Here is a 21,622-nt window from a genome sequence, read left to right on the forward strand (position 1 = left end):
TATTAATAGTTAAATGTTATAGGGTCAGGGTGGGTGCGTGACTCGCTTATCTGCGTGACTCGCTTATTAACCACGTTAGTATTAATCTAATATAATTTTTTAAAGTTTATATGTTTTAGTGGAAAATGGAGAATTATTCTAGACTTTTTGAGGGATGCTATAGCATTATAAATTAGTGGCCTGATTGAAGCATCTGAAAACGCGACAGCGGGGACCGCTGATCCCTTGTTGGTGAAGAAAAGGCTGACCGAATAGCTGGTAAAGCCCGAGGAACGCTCAGCCCTGTATTTCCTTGGTCAATGCAAAAGAAGACAAAGCAAGGCTTAGGTCGGGCAGGGATCAGGATGGGCTTTTGAGAACACTACGTAAAATTGTCCCGATTGTCAGCATAAGAAGTGTCGCAAATATATTAGACTATATAGAAGACTGATCAACATGCGACTAATTATGCTATATAAGAAAATAAGCTTGGCAGTATCGTGCCACAGTATAGTTACTGAGTCTGTTGTAGCTACCACTTGAAGCAGGCAGCAGTGCTACACATGAAGCACTTACATAGCTGAACAACAACAAGAACAGAACAACAATGAATATACTATCCATTTGTGCCAGAAAAAATGAATATGTATTCAACGCTTTGACCCAATAAAGTCCCGTGTCACAGCTCGGTTCTGCGTGGTAGCGTGGGAACCGAGGAAGAAATGTAATCGAGCGTAAACATGGGTACCTTAGTTGGAATAGATACCCATGCCAATCCATCCTGATCTTACTCCCAGAAAGGACAGATCAAGGTACTGAAAGAGGCTAGGCGTCTGGTCGCCGCTCTTCGACCCTTTCAGATCAAACACAGAGACGGCCGCGCTGCCCTGGAGAACATAAAGGCTCGAGCGATCCACCGCGGAATCAAAAGAGCCGGTAGATTGACCATCGCCAGGGATGACAAACTTGGTCTTGCCGGACATGGGATCAAGGGCGGTGATGTTTGGCGATGCGCCGTCAGACAAATACACGGTGTCGAATTCCGGAGCAAAAACGGACCAACATGTAGCGCCTTGGCCAGGTATAGTGATCTGGTTAGAGACCGTGACGGAGAGATTGCTCGCAATAGAAATGTACGAGGCACCGTATGCCGGGTCTGTCACGACGGCAGCCGAGTCCGAGAGGAAGGACAGGGAGAAATCAAGCATCAAGCCTGGCGGGCGCGAGATGACGGGCTGCGAGTTGATCTGGCCATTTAGGACTTGGTAGGCATATATATATCCCCGTCCGGTGGAACCACTCTCACCATTGCCCTTTACGGTGACAAACAGGGCCGTCTGTGAAGGGTTGAAGACGACATTAGACACCGTATTCGGAACACCAATCGGGGGTGACGTCTGGTTGACAGGCAGCAGCATGTATTCGTCAAAAGGTTCGAGATGCTGGTCAAGAGTCTTGAAGCATTGGACACCTGCGTTTCTTCCCGTGTTTGCGACGCACGCGATCTTGTTCTTGTCGGAAACCGCCACCGAGTTGGGAAACTCGGCCCCGGTATGAACGGGCTCGCCCAGTAGCTTTAGACTGGCAGGGTCCGCGTCTGGTATTTCAAACCTGGCCAGCGTATTGGAGCCAGCATTCACCGTGAAGAGGTATTTACCACTGACCACGACGGATCCCTGGGAAAATAGGGGGTCTGGGTTTTGGGGCTGGGTTAGTCCGAGGCTCTTTGAGGTTTTGCTCTCTGGGGAAGTTTAAGCAAACGTACCGACAAGGACTGTCCCATTCATATTCCGGCCAATTGACCCGCGCCCGCCAGTTGAGGTGCGCACAGCTCTGCTCTTTTCCAAAGAACCGTCCTGCAGGATCGGCAACGAGATGATAGATGCGTTGGCTGGATTGCTGTCAAGGAAGTAAAGTGCCCGCTTAGAAGAAGCAGGTTTGGGGACTTGACCGCCACAGAATGACGGACGGTCAACGCCCTTGACGCCGTCGTTGCCCTTGACGTCGTCGTTGCCCTTGACGTCGTCGTTGCCCTTGGCCTCCTTTTCACAGCCCTTCTCACACTTTGACGGAACACAAGGAGCGTCCTTGGAGCACGCGTACATAGTCTTGCCATACTTCTCGATAATGTAGGTCTCGGTAGCGGGGGTGGCTACAACACTGGAGCCTTGGACCTTGACCTTGCTGAGGACACCGCTGTCGCAGATGAGCTCTGCGCCTGACGTGACGAGTTTGTACTCGACAGCATAGCCGGGGACATATTGATTCTGAATCTTGGTAAAGACGAGGCTGTGCTGATCCTGCCCACATTTTTCGAAGCGAAAGCTGCCTGCGTGGTCCAGGTCGTACACCAGGCGCCAGTAGAAGCCGGTAGTGCGGCCCGGCAGGTTGGTGATGTCGCACCGTCCACCGCGGATCTCGAGGGTAAAGGATGGTGTGAGGGTAAAGAACTCTTTATCCGTAAGAGTAGGGAGCCGAGTTGGTTGGGGTCCAGTTGGCACGGTACTTGATGTACGGTTGTGCTTCGCCAAAGTAAAGTTGGACGGCGGGCCCTGAAGAGTTGCCACTGGACTAGCCCCAGCCAGCCCAACTAGCACGGCCAAGCTTGTAAAAAACTTCATTTTGAACGAAAGTCAGGAAGGGAAAAAAGAAAAGAAAAAGAAAACTTTGTGATGACTTGAATTTCAACTCTTTGTTTGCGTTGGAGCTATTCTCATGGCGCGGCGAAGAATAGGCATTATATACGTATCAACACTTTGTCGACAACGATAAACTGTAACTCATTGATTCCAAAAGATTTCCAGACTTTCCAAATTGAGCATGAAGTTGCAGTAGGACCATGTCGTATTCCACCTGGTGTCCCATTGATTTTTTCCCCCAGAGACTAGCGTTGTCGCTAACCATGGGAGATCAGCGACCCTGGAAATGGCGTATGCAGGCTGCATTTCGTTCATCTGATTCCATTATGCTCTGTCAACCGCAGCGTTGCTAAACTCGACGGGGCTCTAAGTTGTGGGTATGCGCAGCAACAGAGGGCAGAATACGTTAATTGTCAACCAAAATCCTGGAATCGTTAAGCAATTTGCGGCTTTGTAGTGGGTCTGTCTGTAGTGGCTGTGTCGCGCGTGGACGCGTTTTGACACGGAGGGGCCTAATTCACACCAAAAACACCATTAATTAATGGAAAATCGATTAGAGATCATAGGACTGTTATTTTAATAATTAATCTATATTTCTATAATTTTTAATATGTAATCAAACTTGTTGTGTTGTTCGCGAATGCATTGAGTTGTGAGTGACGCTATAAGTTAGTTGATATATCCTGTGTTGCAGTTGATAACTAGAAAACATCTACGGATCCGTAGGGATTCTGGCTTCTGCTTAGCTAGCCCCTGACTAAGGCCCATTTATCTAGTTTTTATGATCACCACCAGCAGTGGTGGCGATAGCTTAAAACAACAAGAACAAGAACAAGATAATAATAAATAAACTATTGATTTATACCAACAGATGAATACGTATTCAACGCCTTAACCTAACAGTGTCTATATCGCTAACATATGTATGCACAGCCCTAGGCAGGCTTCAGGCAGTTTGTCCTAGCTTATCTAAACTACGGATTGGTGCATTGCAATAATTCCATCGCCCTAAAACCCATCTAAATCAGGTATATCGCAATGATTCCATTGCCCTTAGTGTTGAGTCCAGGCTAAGCTCTTCCTGAATGACCGAGTTTAACCGGACTCCGCGCTACCCGAGAAGACCAGAACGGGTTGGAGTAGGTGGATACTTATGCAGGGTTTCCCGGTAGGACTCTGAGGATAGCCTAGGGGGGGTTAGGGTAAGGAAACTATCCTATTTTCATAGGACAGCTATCTAGCACTTAACAAAAGTATTAGAACATAGAATTATGGAAAATTCATAGAAGTTAAACAGGAGAAGGTTACAATACGAAATAGATCAATACTCTTCATCTAGTTAAAAATTTGCCTGAGGCAGACTAATAGATGGCAGAATTAAGCACTAGATAAGCTAAGCTTGAAGTAGGGTGAATCAAGTTATAATACGCCTTTGCATTCGCATTACAGTATAGGAAAACCTATTGCCTAGGGAAAAACCTATACCAAGGCCCATTCTTGCAGATACTAACAGGCTCCATCCACGACAATTCTCCATTCTGCGACTTAAGACATGTTGCGATCATTCCAACCTCTGTCATTCCCAAAAACGACATTGAAATCACTGCTGTACTTCTTCAGGTTGCAGTAGACATATCTGACTGCTTCATGAGGTTTGGCTGCCTGAGAATTGGTTGCCTCGATTTCGGCTGTAATGGTACTTTTATCAATGACCTCGTATCTTTTGCCGTTGAGTTGGCCAAATTTGTAAACTTGGTCAACTGAGTTCCAAGTGAGCTCACTCAACATTTTGGTATTGGTGGCGAAGTAGACGCGGACCTTGTAAGGAACGTTAGGTTAGAATAAACGATTTTCAGGCTCTGTTAGAGAAACAGTACCTCCCACCTATCCTTCTCACTCAACCATGCAATTACCCCAATGTTGTTGGTAGGATTAGCTTCCACAGCATCGCCGCCGACATCGATTTCTTTCGGAGAGAGACCGTGGGCCTCTTCTGGATCTTTGACATGCAAAATCGCGAGATGATTGCTTTTGTTGACCATGAAGATTCGGTGGCCCAAGTAGCCAGTATCACAACTAGCAATGTTCTAAATTAAAGTATCTATGAGCAAAAATTCTTGTCCATAGATGAGGGCAATGATAGCATACCGTTATGAAGGACATCGTTTCAGATAGAGTGAATAATCAGTCCCAAGTCTAGTAGCGACACTGTGTCTGTATATAAATGGCGGCGATTGGGAGTTGAGGGAGGTGATGAAAGTGAGGAGGGATGTACAGAGCTACTTATAGCCAACTTTTTCTTGTTATAAGAAAAGGTATGAGTGGTGATAGGCATAGATGGACGTACGACAATCTGAAGGATGTCTGCGCCGGTGACGTTACAGAACTATTGTGAGAACAGAGTAGTATCGAATCAAAGCCTACTTTTTCTCAGCCTACAATGCAAAGAGGTAGTGATTGCAGTTTGTTTGACTGCTGCGTGACATGGCTTTGCGTAAGACGGCGCGAGGGTGGGCCAGATTTGGTTGACCTCTGTCAACCAAAGATGATCCACTCGGCAAGAGGGCTTGGAGCAATGCTGTTCAGCTACACCTGAGCATTCTAGTGTTACTGATGGGTTCTAGATCTGATGCAATGAGAAGTTCGATGCCGCTTGGTGGTCATTCTGCGAATGCCTCACGACTGATCTGCTATAATCAGTTCAGTGAGCAACTGGAGCCTTTCTGAGCAGGGTATGGCAAGCTCATGTACAAGATGTTACCATGCTGTATGTCTACTCTTTGATATACCCCAGACGCAGTCGTCCTTGTTCGTCGTGCATTGTGTCTTGCAGAATCGATACAGTCGACCACACCCAAGGACGATCCAACCATGGAAGCCATGCAGGACTCGAATAGACCAATGCCCGGTGCCCGGTGCCACTGACGTCATCTCATCAGTTGTGAAAGTTTTTGCTTCAAGGACGACAAGGAAAACTACTTGGTACCATGTATACCTGACGACTACAGGTTCGAGGAACGCAGTTGCGTGGACGAAATTACCAAGAAGATGAATAAAAGCAGAAGAAGGCGAGCCCGAGTACATGGCCAGATTAGAGTAGCTCCATAAAAAGCCTGTGAACCACGTGATGCGTTGGAGTCTCGGGGAGGATTGTGGTTAGGTCGTTTTGCTCCCCGAGACGGGACATGTCTACAGTAGGGTGAAGAGTGATCCGATATCCGAGTGAAATCCATCGGGGAGACTACAAGTCGGCCATTGTCTGCCGAAATGACATGTTTCCCAACAGCGACATGTTCAGTAGGTAAGCTAGGTCTTTGGAGGACCTTTGAAGTCTACTCGAGCATAGACGGCATTTTAATGAGTAAAATTTCCTTTTTAAAAGTCTCTGCCTCGACCAAAGACCTTTTTTTTTTTTTTTTTGCTTCCATCTGCGGTCTGCCACCTTGCAGAGCTGCACGTTATGTGCGTGATTATGCCGTCACAGTTTCAGCCAGCCACATTTACACCACATTCATCAACGATCTTCGAGCGCATCCTCAAGGCTACCCCCGAGGACCCCATCCTCAGCGTGTCTGGCAAGCTGAGTAGACATCTTAATCATTCAATTGCTCCAAGTTATGCCCGCGAGCTTGATGCAAGCAGTCTCCGCGCATTCAAGGAGGCATTCCTGTTGAGTGTGTGGCGGTTGCACGCCTTTTCGATTACTCACCTCGAAAAGAAAAATGGACAGTATTGGCGAAATCTGCCCAAGCAAAAGGAGATGCGCGATCAGGCGATTGAGGCTATGCGGCGGGGTTTCTTTCTCCATCTTAATCGTCTGATATCGCCGTCCACTTGGAATCAACTAGTTAGTGTTTCCCCAAAATGAACACGAAAACCTTACGTCCATCACCAATAGCGGCATCGGAAGACGGTACAGAAACTACACTGACGCAAGACGCTCTGCTGGGTGTGCTTGGCCCGCTACGTGGTCTTCTTGACGCACTGCAGCAATTCTTGGCGAAAAATAGATGAACGCACGTCACGAAAACGGAAGACGGCCGCGAACACATAGGCGAGTGCCTACTTATATACATCACCGCTGTGCTAGTTTTCTTTTTTGCTAAGATTAGAATTTCTTTTACATGTTACTATTCATGGTCAACATGGTTCTAGCCTCGTCCCGAGTTTCCGCAATAATGGATGCAGCGGGCTTGACTTGGCGAACTAGGCCAACAGCCGCGCCAACATAGGTCGCAAGTCGACCCTCTGGGCCCCAACCTGCATCCCCAGACTTGGCAGCCTCGTCATGCCGCTCCTTTAACTTTTCAAAAGGGACGCCCGCTTGATGGTCGGTCCAGCTCTTATTGATGAGGGCCCGCGGCGCGAACTGCTCAGGCCAGCCATAGGTACCTCGGAGATGATTGTACAAGTGCGTGCGCACCGTCGACGCCGCGCTGTCGCTGGCGCGCACAACCTCGTCCTGGTAGCCCTTGCGGATGCGAGTCTCCTTGGCGGCCAGCAGTCGGGTGCCCATGGCGCCACCCGCGGCCCCGAGGCACAGCGCGGCTGCGAGGCCCCGTCCATCTGCGATGCCGCCTGCCGCGATGAGAGGGATACCGCTCTCGCGGGTTGCGTCGGAGACCTCGGGGAAAAGCGCCTGCAAGCCGACACCGTCATGCGCTCTGCCGTGGCCGCCGGCCTCTGCGCCCTGAACCACCAGCACATCGGGCGGCCACGAGCTCGTGGCCGCGGCAACAGCTTCTCTCAATGTGCCAACCTGGATCCAGATTTGGATGTTTGGCTCGGCATTTCGAAGCGCCGTCGTCCACTCATCAAGTTCTGCCTGGCCACGTTTCGGCGCGAATAGCCAGACCGCGCACGGCTTGTTCTGCCGCAAAGTGCTCAGTGCTTCATTTAAATCAGTGGTCCATGTCTGGAAGCCGATGCCAACAGGCAAGGTCTCTGAGCTTGATAGATGTTGTTGGAAAATTGGTGAGGTTGAGGCGCGTGCAAGCTGCGATGCCTTGGCCAAGTCGACGGCGGCGTCGGCAATCTTGACGGGAGGCCCGATAAATCCCAGGCCACCAGCCGTTGATATCTCCATCGCCAACTCGGGGCCGGCGAGAGCCCGCATTGGCGCGCCAATGATGTACGGAGCCTTGAGCCACTTGTAGCTCTGAGCAAGCAGGGCCAGGTGCTGCCGCTGTCGGGACGCCCACATGGCGTTGTATTTTGCTACTCAGTTGTCCGTCCAGGTAGAAGAGAAGAAATGTCTGGCCAAGGAGCCGAATGTTTAAAAGGAAACCATGAAGCTGTATAATGATTAAATACAGAAGGAGAGATTATGAAGGTAGCAGGTAATTTAATAAGCTGCCCCGCGCTCTGGTGGCTCGATGACGCCAACACGGCGCTTCATATTCCGCGCTACCCGTTACAGCCGGTTAATTAGTCGACGCCGCGACAATAGCCACAAGTTGAAGCAAAGGAAGGCTTGCAGCAATTGAAAAAGCTTGAGGCTTGATCCATTATTTCGAATTACAAGTTTGCATTCTGCATAGCCGGGCGGCAGGTTGGGCGAAAAGAGGTTATTCCGAGTCACTCTTTATTAAACAGTGGATGGCCGCTATGCTGCTGAACCATTGCGTAGGTTTGAAAAACATTGCTGGAATTAGATTCTATCCACAAAATACACATTGATACCAATTCAGAGGCAGCTTGCTTTTCAAAAACATTGTCAAACTACACCCACAATTACTGGCCTTGCCGAGAGCCACGCAGACCTACAAAAACGTTCCGGATGGCCCCCCAGCCGTCAATCAGGGGATAAAATCCAGCAATGAGCATCGTTACCCAAACCCATATAATGGACACAACCACCCAGGCCTCGAAGAAGGACTTTCCAAAGATATAGTGCGAAGCATACATCGGAAGTGGCCTGTCCTCGTGTTAGTTACCGACAGGTCATGTGTCTTGACAGGTTGACAAGTTATCGATTAAAATCTTACCATAGTACCCAATGGCCCAGAAACGTCGCCAAAGCCCAAATCGAGGAAATACGCAGCCAGCGCTTTAGTCGGAGCTTATCTGCTGCATACTGCGAAACAATTTGCTCATGCGACTTTGACTCTTCGTCCGAGTCTCCAGAAGTCGTCGCCGTCGACTTGCTAAATGCGAGACGCTCCTTGCGAAAGTCTGCCCACTTAAAGTTGGCAGGCTTGGCGAGGGTAATGGCGATGGAGAAGAGACACGGGCTAAAGGCGGAAGCAACGGTGCCGTAGACGCAGGGCAGCGTCTGGCCCGTCGAGGCCACCGTCACCTCGCCGTACAATGCCGAGGCTGTCCCAAGCCAGACGCCAATCCCGGTAGCCATGCCCAGTAGTGGCGACGCCACCGCCGCCGCCGTTGACTGTCTCTTCCACAGGATCGTAAACACGGTCGGGAAGATGCCAGGACAGGTCAAAACACCCAGCATGTACAGCGTCCACCCCAAGTCGACCTTGCCATAGTGCAGAGCCGTCGAGAATGCCGCGGCAAAGAGCCCAAAGCCCACCACGCCAATGTGGCTCCAGCGGATGGCGTCGCGATCTTTGGCGTCGCGGTTTATGTATTGTCGATAAATGTCAAAGCTAATGATGGACGAGACGGAAATGACTTGCGCGCTTATGGTCGACGTCACTGCCATGAAGACTACTAGCAAAACTGCTACCGCACCGCCTTTTCCTGCTGTCGCGACGGCGGCATATGGCAGGACCAGCCCGCTCGAGATTTCTGCCGTGTTCATCAGGCGGGGATATGTTGGAAAAAAGGGCTGCGTCTCCAAGGCCAGCGCGCAGAAGCTCATGATGGTGCCCAGACACCAGGGGATCGCAAAGTAGGCGATGCCGCCGATAATGTAGCCCGGTACGACAGCGTGCGGTGCGGCGCTAAAAGCTTTGGCAAAGAAGCCGGTATCCATGATGACGAGCCCAAAGTTGGCTAGAGTGTGTATGATGCCAAAGAAGATGGCCTGTGATGGAGGTTAGAACCGTACATTTGAGAACAGGATTAGAGTCGCATCTCACATCGCGGCTGGTCATGGTCAAGTATGAGCCCCCTTGATTCCCGGGCACGGGCCGATCGACAGCCAACTGGATAATGATATCAAAAAGTGCTCCCGGAGAACCAATCTCAGGAGTAAGCCAGACTTTGATTGTGAAGAAGCAGACAATGACTGTAATGACAAAAGTGTGAAAGTAGTCGGTCAAAAAGGTTGCCTTGATACCTCCCACAAAAGTGTACATGATTACTCCGACAGGCAAGAGAAAAGTAGCAGCAATAATGTGCATCCCGGTACTGCATCGCATGTCAGCTCCAGTCTCGAGCATAGGGATAGTTTGCGATATTTGTGTTACGACTTACAGAGCTGTAATGGCTGCGCTCGCGCCAAGCAGCATGTTGGCAATGGCAATAATGTTGTTAATCAGACAGAGCACAATCCACACGATATGCCCAACCTTTCCGTATCGAATCCGCACAATCTCCAACAGAGTGTGCGCTTCGGGGATCCTCAGTTTGCATGCAATACCCAGGACCGCGAAGAAGACAATCATGGGCGAGCAACTTTAGTAGGCGAAACAAATTATTAGCAACTCAAAAGTCACGAATGGAGCGGCAACTTCTCTCACCCTGCGGCAAACCAAAAAGGACCAGCGACACCAAAATTGTACCCGACTAAACTGCTGGCCAGGATTGCCGTACTCCAGAGCCAAGACGAAATGACGGCCGACGCCGTGAGCCCAGTGCCCACTGTGCGGTTCGCCGTCATGAACATTTCTGTGGTTTCATTGTCTTCGCCTGCCGTGCGCTTGAGTATGCGTGTGATGAACATCATGATAATGGCAATTAGGAAGCCCATTACGATAATGACCACGTAGCCTGCGACCTGTGGAAGCGGCGGCTCAACCGCGCTGCTAGGCTCTTCAGCCCGAGATACAAAGACTGCCGCCGACATGGTTTTTGAATGATGGAAATTTCTTTGAGCAATGCACAGAAAAAGATGTAGACCAAGTTGTTGATTTATCTATTCCAAGCTCTATATGGGCTTGTTCGAGAACCAAGCGAGTTCTTTGTGGCTTAATACGTGATTTAGGCTGTAACAAGCATGGCGCAAATGTATAAACGACATGCGCCATATCCTAATTGGGTCTTTGTGTTTTGGGTGAAAAGCTGAGAAAAACGGACAGCTTCATTATTTCACATGCCCCTATTCTGCTTTACCGATTCGTTGGGTCGATGGAGGTACAATTTGGTTACAGTCAATGCAACACTGCCGAGATTGCATGCCGTGCATTCGGTATTGCGCCATCCGGGGGTTGGGCGAGACCGGAGGCCACATTCGGAAGTATTCCGGCTATGCAATATTTCATCATTATAATTTATTGAACTTGTAGCTTAATTGAAATGACGTTTCTTCCTGTACAATCATCTTTGTTGTTTTTAATCACAATGGCTGCGCAGAAGAAGCTCATCATCAATGCCTTTGTAGAATCGTGCAGTGGGCACCAGTCCCCCGGGCTATGGCAACATCCTCGGGACCAGTCTTGGCGCTTCAATGAGGTTTCGCACTGGGTAAACCTGGCCAAAAAGCTCGAAGAGGGGAAATTTCACGGTGTCTTTATCGCCGACGTGCTGGTAAGTAAATCGTTCCACCACAAGTGCTCTCCAAGAAACAAAAAAAAAAAAAAAAAAAAAAGAAAAAAGAAAGAAGAACAGTCTTGACTCGATTCGCAGGGCGCATACGACGTCTACAAAGGCCCTCGAAACCCCAACCCTGCCATTGTCTCGGGCGCTCAGTGGCCTGTGAATGAGCCGCTGGCGGTCGTTTCTGCCATGGCAGCAGCGACAAGGAACCTCGGCTTTGGCGTTACTGTCGCGACCACGTACGAGCAGCCGTACCATCTCGCGCGGCGTCTAAGCACCATCGACCACTTGACGGGAGGGCGAATCGGCTGGAACGTCGTCACTGGCTATCTAGACTCGGCCGCCAGAAACCTAGGGTTCCAGGAGCAGCCAAAGCACGACGAGCGCTATGCGGTGGCTGAAGAATACGTCGAAGTGGCATACAAGCTTTGGTAATAGAACGGGGAACTTGCTTTTTTTTTCCATTCTTAAAAAACAAAAAAGCAGTATTTACTGACACGCTTACTAGGCAGAGCTCTTGGCGAGATGACGCTGTCAAGTTGGATCGCAAGACGGGCGTCTATACTGATCCGGCTCTCGTCCGCACCATCGATCACGTCGGCAAATACTTTACCGTGCCGGGCCCGCACATTTGCCAGCCGTCGCCCCAGCGGACGCCCGTCATCATGCAGGCAGGCACCTCGAGCGCCGGAAAGGCCTTTGCGGCCAAGAACGCAGAGGCCATCTTCGTGGCCGGCCACAGCCCGTCGACCGTGGCCAAGAATATCGCAGAGATTCGCGCCAAGGCCCAGGACGAGTTTGGACGGGACCCGCAGGGCATCAAGTTCCTGGCGCTCTTCTGCCCCATCATTGGCAAGACGCAGGAGGAAGCCGAGGCCAAGTACAGGGACTTTATCCAGTACGGCTCCGAGGACGGCGCGCTGGCGCTGTTTGGCGGGTGGACGGGCATCGACCTGTCGACGTACGGCGACGACGAGGAGCTGCGGCACGTCGAGTCAAACGCCATCCGGTCCGCGGTCGAGGCCTGGTCCAAGGCGACGCCAGAGGTGCCGAGGTGGACAAAACACACCGTCGCCAACCACATCAAGATTGGAGGTCTGGGCGCCACCACGGTCGGCACGCCGGACCGCATCGCCGATGAGATGGAGAGGTGGGTGCGCGAGGCCGACGTCGACGGCTTCAATCTCGCCTATGCGCTTTTCCCGGAATCGTTCCAGGATATTGCCGATTTGCTGTTTCCGGTATTGAGGGAGAGGGGCCTATTCTGGGACGATTACGCAGTGGATGGAGGAACGTACCGAGAAAACCTGTTTAGCAACAAGGGCGGTGCGTTTCCACCCAACGACCATCCAGCTGCTAAACATCATTGGAAAGCTAGCGATTAGAAAGGAAAAAAAAAGGCCAGAACAGGAAGAATTATGAGAAAGCTAATAGGTTGATACACAATGATCGCCGAGTTACCCCCTTTTTTCCCCTGCAAGAAGCGAGTGTTGTTGGCAGCGATAGGCCAGGCAAGCGTCCGAGTTGGTCACGTAACATTCAATTTCCATGTTATTAAGAGCATGAACCAGGCTGCTCCGATGTCGCCTAATTTGTAAAGAAATCGCTCAGAAGTCAAGTCTTGGCTTTTGTAACATATACGTAAGCGACGCTTTATCCCCGGGGGTCTCGGCGAATCTTGTAAAGAGGATGCAGTTGAACTTGGAGATTGGGTGCGGGGCACAGGTCAACAAGCTATCAAGTATAACATCAAATCACAAAAAGGCAATGCACCAACGTTTTTGATAGATATCCTTTCTGTAAAATCGAATGATGATTAGTGGGGGTCGAAAAGCTGGGTTGTTACGCTGGGAGCAGGTTCGCAGGTTCGCAGGTTTCTTGGTTCGATGGCGCAATCCAGCGCCAATACACGCAACCTGTATCAAAATGCTACCGATTAAGCATACACAGATAGACATGCCGAAAGCGCGGAAAAAAAGTCTTTGCATTGAGAATTTGCACGTGGAATTGCATTTGTTTTATTTGACTTTTTTGCCATGTTTGCCATGGAATGAATTTTAGTCAGGGCCGTCATCTAATTTCTGCCTCTATTCGCGGAAAACTATGGCCTCAATAACACCAACCAGTGAGCCGGCGATACATGGCGATGAGACAGGTTTGCAGAAGAATGAAAAGAGGCAGTCTGCGCTTTTGCTGCATGGTCCTCGAGAACGATATACTTTAGTCAACAACCATCCAATTCCAGCCTTGGACGACGCTACAGAGATTCTCGTGCAGACAGAGGTGATTGGGCTCAACCCCATCGACTGGAAATCGCCGTAAGTACATGTTGAGGCGACAAATTACTTTTCCAAGCTAACACTGTATAATATAAGTGATTATAATTTTGGAATACCCCATTTTCCGTTTTTAGCTGGAAGGGAGCTGGTAGGAACCGTCACAAAAAGCCATGCAGCATCACGCTTTAGACCTGGTGAGAGGGTAAGGCACACCAACAAAAACCCTTTTTCTATATATCATAATTTGGGCTGACATTTCAAAGGTCATTGTAATTTCTACCGACTACAGAGACGCGAGAAAAGCAGCTTACCAAGAATTCGTCGTCGCACCCAGCTACAACGTGGTCAAGCTGCCCCGACAGCTGTCTTCCGATCAAGGCGCCGCCCTCGGCGTCGCCTTTGTGACGTCGGCTCTGGCCTTGGGAAGCTGCTTTGGCCTCAGTTTCAGCGACGTCATGGGCGGCCCGGATCTCAAGTCGGTGATTGAAAGCGTGGGCGAGGATCGGATACCGCAAGACGTTCGATACGAGGCGCTGCGCTCCATTCAGGATCACGAGCGGGCGCTCGAGGGGGACTGGGTTGCCATCTGGGGAGGTAATAAGCTTTATTTCCTAAACTAAACCCCCCCATTTTTCTTTCTTATAGACTTGCTGCTGGATTTGGGGAAAAGAAAAAGCTGACAAAATGGTTTTCCAGGATCCGCGACATCGGCATACTTGTCCATTCAGCTCGCGCGCCTCGCCGGCTTAAAAGTAGCCGTCATTGTCGACCAAGCGCGCCACGGACACTGGCTCTCAACCGACAGCCACGCCCGTCCTGACCTCCTCATCGACAACAGCAACCCAGACCGGGCCGTCGAAGTGCTAACCGCCACCATTGGCGACGTTTTGCATTTCGGCATCGACACCAACGGAAAAGAAAGCGCCTCCTACCTCGTCAAAGCCTTGCAGCGACGACGAAGCAGCAGCAGCAGCAGCAGCAAAAAATCGCCATATCACTCTCCATCGCCGCCTCCAACACCACCGATACCAGCAGCACGCACCGAGCGACGAGCGCATTTAATCGGGCTCGCGGGGTTGCCAAAGATGGAACACGACGACGACGACGACAAGGACCTGCAGATGCACTCTGTACCGCTGAAGCTGTTTCACGAGGTGCCAGAGGTTGGCAGGGTGCTGAGCGAGTGGATGGAGGTTCTGCTGCAGAGTGGCAAGCTGCGCGCGCCGCGGATACTGGGAAATCATGTTGGGCTGGCGGGCGTGAATGGTGCGCTGGACCGCATGAGGAATGGGGAGATTCGCGGGGGCAAGCTGGTTGTGACTGTCTAAAATGGAACGCCCGCACACTCATCATTATCATGACACAAGACACCAATCATCATATACATAGAGAGAGCGCAAGTACAGACGGTCAGGGATAAACATGTCGGGTATGACGAGTGAATGAATTTTCGCACGAGGTTTGAAAAAGTATTGTTTCACAAATAAAAGAGTAACTTTGCAGTTCATAAACTAGGCCATTGCTTGTCTTGTTTCTCTTCTTCTCCGAGGCTGTTCCTGTAGTCGTTCGCTGCCCGCGTCTCCATTATGCAAAACTGACGACATAGCAACCTTCATCCGCTTTGAATGTATATACTATACTATAAAGTCATATATGTACTGTTTTGTACACGAAAGCTCAAGGCTCCGTCTCATGCCCATCATGACCCGAAGCTCCTATTAAATCAGCGATATTACATGTCACCGTTTTAGCTCAATCCACCAATTCTTCCCTGGCAGTCCCTGCTCGAGCTCTGCACCAGTCTTCATATGGGCTCGAATACCTCCCTCTTCTGGCAATTCCATCTTGACGTACGCGACGCGGTGATGCATGCAAAAAAAGACGTCTGGCACGCATTCGCACGACAGCAGTCCATCTGCCGCCAGAGCTTCTTCTTCTATAATCATCTTGGCCTCGACCAGCTTCCACGAGGTTTCATTATCCCACAACCCGTCACAGTGTCGCCATTGCTGCAAGAGCTTGATGATGCGACGTCGTATGGCGCCGCTTCGACAGATGAACCCCGTCATGCGCAATACTTCCTGCACAGAGAGCGAGTAGTAGAAAATGCCCCGCGTCGAAACGCTAGACTCGCCGCAACCCTTTTGCTTCTCGAGCAGACGCTCCGCCGTCTTGACAATGCGCTCCCATTTGTGCGCATTCTTGGCCCACATCTCTGGGGTGCGGTGTATCATGATCATGTCAAAGGTCTCCTCAAACAGACAAAACAGCTGCAACAGTTCAATAGTATAAATATCCTCTTTCTGATAGTTGCCTAGCTGCAAAAAACCTTCGAAACGAATCATCCACAGGTTGAGCGCGTGCTGTCGCACTTGCATTTGGCCGGGTGAAGGAGATGCCCCACGCGTGCCGCAATGCTCTGGCTCCCAACTCTTGATCTTGGCCCATCCTGAATGAATATTCAGGTAAGCGTAGTACGCCTCGTCGACAGAGGCAAACGGCTCCATAATGTGCCAGACTGACGCCTGAAAGTGAGCGGCAATGTCTTCAGAGAAGCTGGCAATCGAGTGAAAGGAATGATAGACGTCTCGAAGGAGTTGCTTCGTGTTTTCTCGGCCGATGACGCCTTCTGTGGCTTGATGCTCTGCCTCGTCGTCCAAAAAATTCCACTGCTTGGAGAGTTTCGCAGCACTCGCCGCATGAATGCGAGCCTGATTGAGGTCAGCACGCAGCAAACATATTCCAGTGTACAGCGCACTGGCCGTGAGCAGCATTTCCTGTTCCGCTCCAGACACTTTGCTGTGATTCATGGCGATGATGAACCTGAATGAGATGAGGTGCTGCTGAATGGCAAACATGTTATGTTCTTTTGCAGCGCGAGAGTCTCCTCCGTTGTGTAGAATGTAAGCTCTCTGATACATGGCCGCCAGTGCCAGTGCCGCGTGCCAAATGGCGGGATAGACATATGTAGCCTGTAAGAGATTCTTGGTCCAAAAGTCTGATTTTATTCCACCATTGACCTGGCGCACGGTCAGTGTCTGCAAGAGGTGAAAGAATTGCCTCTCCTGATCGGTTGGATTATGCCCATGAGGAGCCGACGATAACGAAGGCTGCTCAGAGATGCAGGCTCCAGGCGAGGACTGTTGCGGCGGCGTAGTCGCTGTCAGGTAACCGCCGCATTTTCGCTTGGCCGATACGCATCGCGTGCAAGCTGGCCTAGTCTCATCGCACTTTACACGGCGAGCTCTATCAGAAAATGTCGTTAGTTGGGCAAGTCTCTATAGCTGTATTGGGCGTTTTCAGCTGCAGATCGGCGATGATACCAAAAGCAAATAAAAAAAAGGAAAGAAAAAAAAAGAAAAAAAATATCAACATACCTGCAGGTTATACAGCCAGTTCTGACTTTGGGAGCCCATCTCTTAATTCGTGGAACAGCTTCATCGGGATTGTGGTTTGCTCGTCTCTGAGGCGGACCGTGCGAGTCCTCGCCACCACCAAAAGCCAAGAATCTCGGGCCCATGGCGCCTCTAGTCGCGGACACAGACTTTGCCCTATGGAGGATGACAGCAGTCGGCTCTAAATATGATGTACATGATGCCGGAGGGGTCGTCTCTCGAGATGCGTCTCGTCAGCGCAAGACAGAAAACGTGGGTAAATGCTTTGATGGCCGGCGACAACGAGGTCGGAGTTTGACAGTTATCGCGGGGCTGCCTTGCCTTCATCGGTAAAGCCGCAAAAATACAAAAAGGGCCCCCTTGCCGAGCAGCGCCCTCAAATTGGAAATTTGCACGTGACCCGCTGCAAATGCAACAAATCTTGCCAACAGGGCTTTGGCCGCAACGAATTTCGCTCTACTGTATACGAACAAGAGGTTCCTTCTCGGCAAGCCATTTGGGCTGGAGCAAGAACAAGGCAACAACGGGCCAGAAGTCGTCAAGAGGCTAGTTACGGGATTGGGGGCGGCGCCAATCGAGCTAATAAAGTTGCGAGTCATGAAGAAATGACCCAAAAAGATTACGGCTACATCCGAGAGAGGCAGCGTGATGTCAGCGTCGCTCATGTCGCAACTTTTAGGTTTAGGGGGTGAGACCAGGAACAAGAAATACGCACGCTTTCATCATGAGACTTTGAGCCCATTCAACCATTTCAGCGATGCATCATCTACGTAATAAAAGAGTTTCTTTTGTAAAATATATACAACATACAAGGGCAACATCTTAAGAAAGAGAAGCGAGTAGCCTGCTAGCCGATGTCTGAGCCTGCCATGCCGTGTCTGAGCCTGCCAATCATGTATGCTTGCAGTTCATCATATGTCTCAACCTATGCGATGCAGCTTTGGCCGGCCTTTTGCTGCGTCGACTCTGTAACATTGCCAATCTGCAGCACGACACCCATGCCGACCGCCTGATGCCAGAGTACGTGACAGTGCATCAGCCAGACGCCAGCATTATCAAGCGGAAACCGCAAAACGACGTAGCCGCTGGACTGAATATACACAGTGTCTTTGCGCAGCGGCGTCTTGGTGTTGAAGTACTCGGCTTCCCTTTGCGTCGCGCCGGGCTCGTAGGGATTGTAGGAGCGGCCCAGGTCAAGCTGGCGGGCGCCAACTACATGAAATGCATATCCATGCTGCGCGTAATAAATAAATTAGCATTCGTAATTTCAGGCGCCAACAAAAGACATTTTTTTTTTTTGCAAAATCTTTCTTCTCTTACCAAGTGAAATGGGTGGCCCTTGTCATCCACGTTATTCACCACCAAATCAATCCATCTGTCGTGCCCATCTTTGTACCACGGCGCACGAAATGTGCGGAGCGTATTGGCCTGCTCGGTGCCATTTGCCCACTCGTCCCGGTCTAGGGCGAGCAACGGCTTGGCCGTTGGATCCTTCCACACCCACGACGTGTGGTTGATTTCGCCCCAAGGCTCGTCGTGCTTGAAGTTGTTGATGGCGAGGCTGGTGTACAGCAGGGCCGTCTCGGCGGGCGCTTCATGGATGCCCGACTCTGAAGGTACGTCGACACCATGCGCATCCTTCATGTTGAAAACGTCGACAGTTTCGCGAACGTCGTGCCGCACATGGCTAGATGCGCTCAATCGACGCCATTTTAAAGGAAAGTCTTGGATGCGCGTCAGAGCCCAGTTTTTCATGGGCATAAGTCTAGTAAATTTCCAATGTTAGTTTTGTCAAGTGACGAAAAGCCGCGCAAACATGCTTACTCTGCATCAAGTACAATTTTCACTTCAGTGTCCAGCAAGTGCTCATCGTCTGCCGGCGTGTCACTCGGCAGCAGCAGCATGTCCATGCGCTCTCCCGGGTACAAAACCCCCATGGTGGGCGTCTGCGGAGTGTCTTTGGAGACGTATCCACCGCCATCGACCGTGAGGAGCTGCATCGTGCCGTTTTGCAGCTGGAACGACAGGCCGGCGGCGGCACCGGTGTTGATGACGCGCAGCCGTATGGCCTTGTCGCCAGACATGGTGAGCACCGGAACCTTCGTCTCTACGCAGTCTATCGGCCGTGCTGGGCGCGCGTTGGAGCAGTTGTAGGACCCGACGCCGTTGATGAGCAGTGAGTCTGGCACGGGCTGCAGGTCAATTAGCTTCTGTCGGGGTGTGCATGCACCTGAAAGCTGCCTGCACTCACCTCGTACGCAAAGTTTCGGTAGTTTTTGTACTCTCCCAGCACTATTTCTGCGCTGCGGTGATACCAGTCACCGATGAGTAACAGCCTCTCAGCGCCGTAGTCGTACCGCGACAGGTCGGTCTGGCCACTGTTCTTATCAGCGGGCTTGTGGATGATGAGGCCGCCGTATAGCCCATCGGCACGCTTAACATGAGAGTGCGCATGGTACCAGTAAGTGCCATGCTGTTCGGGATCGATTCGAAATTTATACGTAAAAGAATGGTCTTGTTGGATGCCACACTGTGTGACTCCCGTAACCCCGTCCATCTCGTTGGCATCTGCGAGGCGCATTAATACCCGAAACAAGACGAAACAGTGGCGGGCGCAACCAACCCTTCATGAAAAGACCATGCCAATGCATGGCAATTCCTGCATCGGTATCGTTGAAAATATCATTCGTTACCGTTATTTGCAGCTCATCGCCGGAGCGCGCTTCGATTGTCGGACCAGGAAACTGGCCTAGGCGCCATCATCAGTACATGGCTGGGACGTAAATTTTTTTTTTTTTTTTTGCCCAGTGGCGTGAAGCTATACCGTTGATAAAGTAGACGTCTCTCAGGACACCGTCAGGACGGTGCTGCTGTCGCGTGACGCTCCAGTCGAGCTTCAGCGTGCGAGGCGGGCGGGAGACGTGAAGCTCCGGGTGCAGCGCAAAGCGATCGCCAATGTCGCCGCCTGAAGCTGAATCGGTCGCATCGGCGACAGGAGGAGCCGGCGGCGCAGCCCAAGAGAATGGGAGAGGCGCCGCGTGCGAGTATCGCAGTGCGACGACTGCATACAGCAAAGCCGTGACCAGCAGCAGCACCAAGCCGCCGCAGAGCGGTAGTCGACGGGCCTTGGACTGGCGCGCCGGATTGTAACTCAGCGGTGCATCCATGATGCAGCGCCGTGGAAAGGTTGAAAGAGTTTCATAGAGTTGTGCGGGCAATTGGCGATAAGGAACTTAACTGTTCGTAAAAAGGTCCCCTCTCCACTCGGTCACCAAATCCTGCATTGGCGAGGAGGAGACTGGTAGCAGAACAAGCAAGTTCCCCCCCAGTGTGTTGGGCAAAGTTGTGATTTCGGCAAGGGACGCGTGCCAGACAAACAAAGAAAAAAAGTCAATTGATTATTTGGATCATGCAGCAACTTTTTTACAAAGTGGCTGGCCGGAGCTTTTCTTGGTCCCTCTGACACTTACACGGCCGGCCGGGCCCCATAGGGCAAGACTAGGCCCTACTGTACACCACCAAGAAAACAGCACGCAGCGCTAGCAGGTGATGGTCGGGGGAGCTGCTGACGACTAATAAGAGCTGTAGCGAAGAAACGTGGTCTGAAAGTTTGGCTACAACTGGGTCGCGATCAGCGCCGCTAATAAATGGAGGGGGACAAGGGGAGAGGGTACGGAGGAGGGGGGGGGACCCATCAATCTACACTGAGATGCATGGAAGTGGATGGATGGGCCTTTTGGGGCAAGGACAATGGGGGTGGGGGCCTCTAACTAATTGTTTGGCGTGCAGTTGAAAGTGATGGCATTCAACGCGCAACTAACTAATCAGCGATGCTGTCGTGCTGATTGTAGTCGGAGCTTATTGTTGGAGATGAACAGGCGGCCTGGGCGGCATGGCAGTTTTGAATTAAGCCCGGTAGAGAACCGTGTTGCGCGATTCACACATTATTAAAGTAAAGACGCTGGATTGTGCGTCTGTATTCATTTTCGACCACATGATGAGGCCTGCGATCACAGTTGCTAAAACACTGCCAAGCACTAACCATCGCATGCAGTACCTATGTGACCTTGACCACGGCCCTCGGTCATGGGGCAAATCTGGAGCGACCGTGTGATTTGTTCTAGACGGCGCGGCAATACTCTTGTCCGGAGTCACAGGTATTTAAAAGTAGTTAGTTTAATCACGCAAGAAACCTTTTTTATTTATGTTCATTGCTGCTTGGAAACGACTTGCCAACTTGTACCTTTTTTTTGGCAGAACACTTGGCACACGCCTCTCCCGTGGGTGATGCACGTGGTGCCTTGTAGCCCGCCCAACTGGGCAAGGTCATTATCTGGCGTACGGAGTAAGTAGGGAACCGGTAGCCGGTTCGTCCATGACCACAGCGGGCATGCTGTGCTTTTATTTTAGCACCTGTAAATTTGTACCGCGCGTCCTTGATGGCCTGGGCAATGTCTTTTTTTTTTTTTTTCTTTTTCCAAGCAATGTGAGCCTGTCAAAGAGCAACGAGGAGCCTAATATAATAATAACTGATGATGAATCTATAAAATGAGCTAATAAACATGGAGCAAACATTGCCCCTAATTACCTAGTTGTTTCCCTCCACTTCCGCCTTGTTCCCCTCGGCCCATCGAGTGCCGGCATCAAACAAGCCACCAACGCCAGTGCG

At 50.8% G+C, this 21,622-nt stretch overlaps 9 protein-coding genes across 9 annotated transcripts; 3 read left to right on the plus strand and 6 right to left on the minus strand.

Annotated features, from left to right (window-relative positions):
* Nucleotides 1-728: 728 nt before the first annotated feature.
* On the minus strand, nucleotides 729-2,600 carry BBA_07277 (uncharacterized protein; the record flags this gene model as incomplete). The annotated part of the gene is made up of 2 exons (XM_008602374.1): nucleotides 729-1,672; nucleotides 1,745-2,600. The coding sequence occupies 2 exons, from the start codon at nucleotides 2,598-2,600 to the stop codon at nucleotides 729-731; spliced, it is 1,800 nt and encodes a 599-aa protein (XP_008600596.1).
* A 1,563-nt stretch (nucleotides 2,601-4,163) lies between these two features.
* Nucleotides 4,164-4,781, minus strand: BBA_07278 (uncharacterized protein; the record flags this gene model as incomplete). Its single annotated transcript, XM_008602375.1, has 3 exons — nucleotides 4,164-4,436; nucleotides 4,496-4,705; nucleotides 4,767-4,781. The coding sequence occupies 3 exons, from the start codon at nucleotides 4,779-4,781 to the stop codon at nucleotides 4,164-4,166; spliced, it is 498 nt and encodes a 165-aa protein (XP_008600597.1).
* A 1,104-nt stretch (nucleotides 4,782-5,885) lies between these two features.
* BBA_07279 (uncharacterized protein) lies at nucleotides 5,886-6,398 on the plus strand (the record flags this gene model as incomplete). Its single annotated transcript, XM_008602376.1, has 3 exons — nucleotides 5,886-5,919; nucleotides 6,068-6,292; nucleotides 6,349-6,398. 3 exons carry the CDS (start codon nucleotides 5,886-5,888, stop codon nucleotides 6,396-6,398), a joined length of 309 nt encoding a protein of 102 aa, XP_008600598.1.
* A 340-nt stretch (nucleotides 6,399-6,738) lies between these two features.
* BBA_07280 (oxidoreductase 2-nitropropane dioxygenase family, putative) lies at nucleotides 6,739-7,821 on the minus strand (the record flags this gene model as incomplete). Its single annotated transcript, XM_008602377.1, has 1 exon — nucleotides 6,739-7,821. The coding sequence occupies one exon, from the start codon at nucleotides 7,819-7,821 to the stop codon at nucleotides 6,739-6,741; it is 1,083 nt and encodes a 360-aa protein (XP_008600599.1).
* Nucleotides 7,822-8,351: 530 nt separating this feature from the next.
* Nucleotides 8,352-10,590, minus strand: BBA_07281 (urea active transporter; the record flags this gene model as incomplete). The annotated part of the gene is made up of 5 exons (XM_008602378.1): nucleotides 8,352-8,535; nucleotides 8,606-9,606; nucleotides 9,662-9,932; nucleotides 9,999-10,199; nucleotides 10,265-10,590. The coding sequence occupies 5 exons, from the start codon at nucleotides 10,588-10,590 to the stop codon at nucleotides 8,352-8,354; spliced, it is 1,983 nt and encodes a 660-aa protein (XP_008600600.1).
* A 494-nt stretch (nucleotides 10,591-11,084) lies between these two features.
* BBA_07282 (pristinamycin IIA synthase subunit A) lies at nucleotides 11,085-12,664 on the plus strand (the record flags this gene model as incomplete). Its single annotated transcript, XM_008602379.1, has 3 exons — nucleotides 11,085-11,270; nucleotides 11,370-11,710; nucleotides 11,788-12,664. The coding sequence occupies 3 exons, from the start codon at nucleotides 11,085-11,087 to the stop codon at nucleotides 12,662-12,664; spliced, it is 1,404 nt and encodes a 467-aa protein (XP_008600601.1).
* Nucleotides 12,665-13,382: 718 nt separating this feature from the next.
* On the plus strand, nucleotides 13,383-14,886 carry BBA_07283 (alcohol dehydrogenase GroES-like domain-containing protein; the record flags this gene model as incomplete). The annotated part of the gene is made up of 4 exons (XM_008602380.1): nucleotides 13,383-13,597; nucleotides 13,748-13,760; nucleotides 13,822-14,152; nucleotides 14,255-14,886. 4 exons carry the CDS (start codon nucleotides 13,383-13,385, stop codon nucleotides 14,884-14,886), a joined length of 1,191 nt encoding a protein of 396 aa, XP_008600602.1.
* A 411-nt stretch (nucleotides 14,887-15,297) lies between these two features.
* BBA_07284 (C6 zinc finger domain protein) lies at nucleotides 15,298-17,078 on the minus strand (the record flags this gene model as incomplete). The annotated part of the gene is made up of 2 exons (XM_008602381.1): nucleotides 15,298-16,804; nucleotides 16,936-17,078. The coding sequence occupies 2 exons, from the start codon at nucleotides 17,076-17,078 to the stop codon at nucleotides 15,298-15,300; spliced, it is 1,650 nt and encodes a 549-aa protein (XP_008600603.1).
* An 800-nt stretch (nucleotides 17,079-17,878) lies between these two features.
* Nucleotides 17,879-20,120, minus strand: BBA_07285 (Multicopper oxidase family protein; the record flags this gene model as incomplete). Its single annotated transcript, XM_008602382.1, has 6 exons — nucleotides 17,879-18,187; nucleotides 18,274-18,718; nucleotides 18,778-19,145; nucleotides 19,205-19,521; nucleotides 19,577-19,702; nucleotides 19,778-20,120. 6 exons carry the CDS (start codon nucleotides 20,118-20,120, stop codon nucleotides 17,879-17,881), a joined length of 1,908 nt encoding a protein of 635 aa, XP_008600604.1.
* Between the last annotated feature and the right edge of the window lie 1,502 nt (nucleotides 20,121-21,622).

This window comes from Beauveria bassiana, assembly GCF_000280675.1.
Source record: "Beauveria bassiana ARSEF 2860 unplaced genomic scaffold BBA_S00024, whole genome shotgun sequence".
Taxonomy (NCBI): Eukaryota; Fungi; Ascomycota; class Sordariomycetes; order Hypocreales; family Cordycipitaceae; genus Beauveria; species Beauveria bassiana.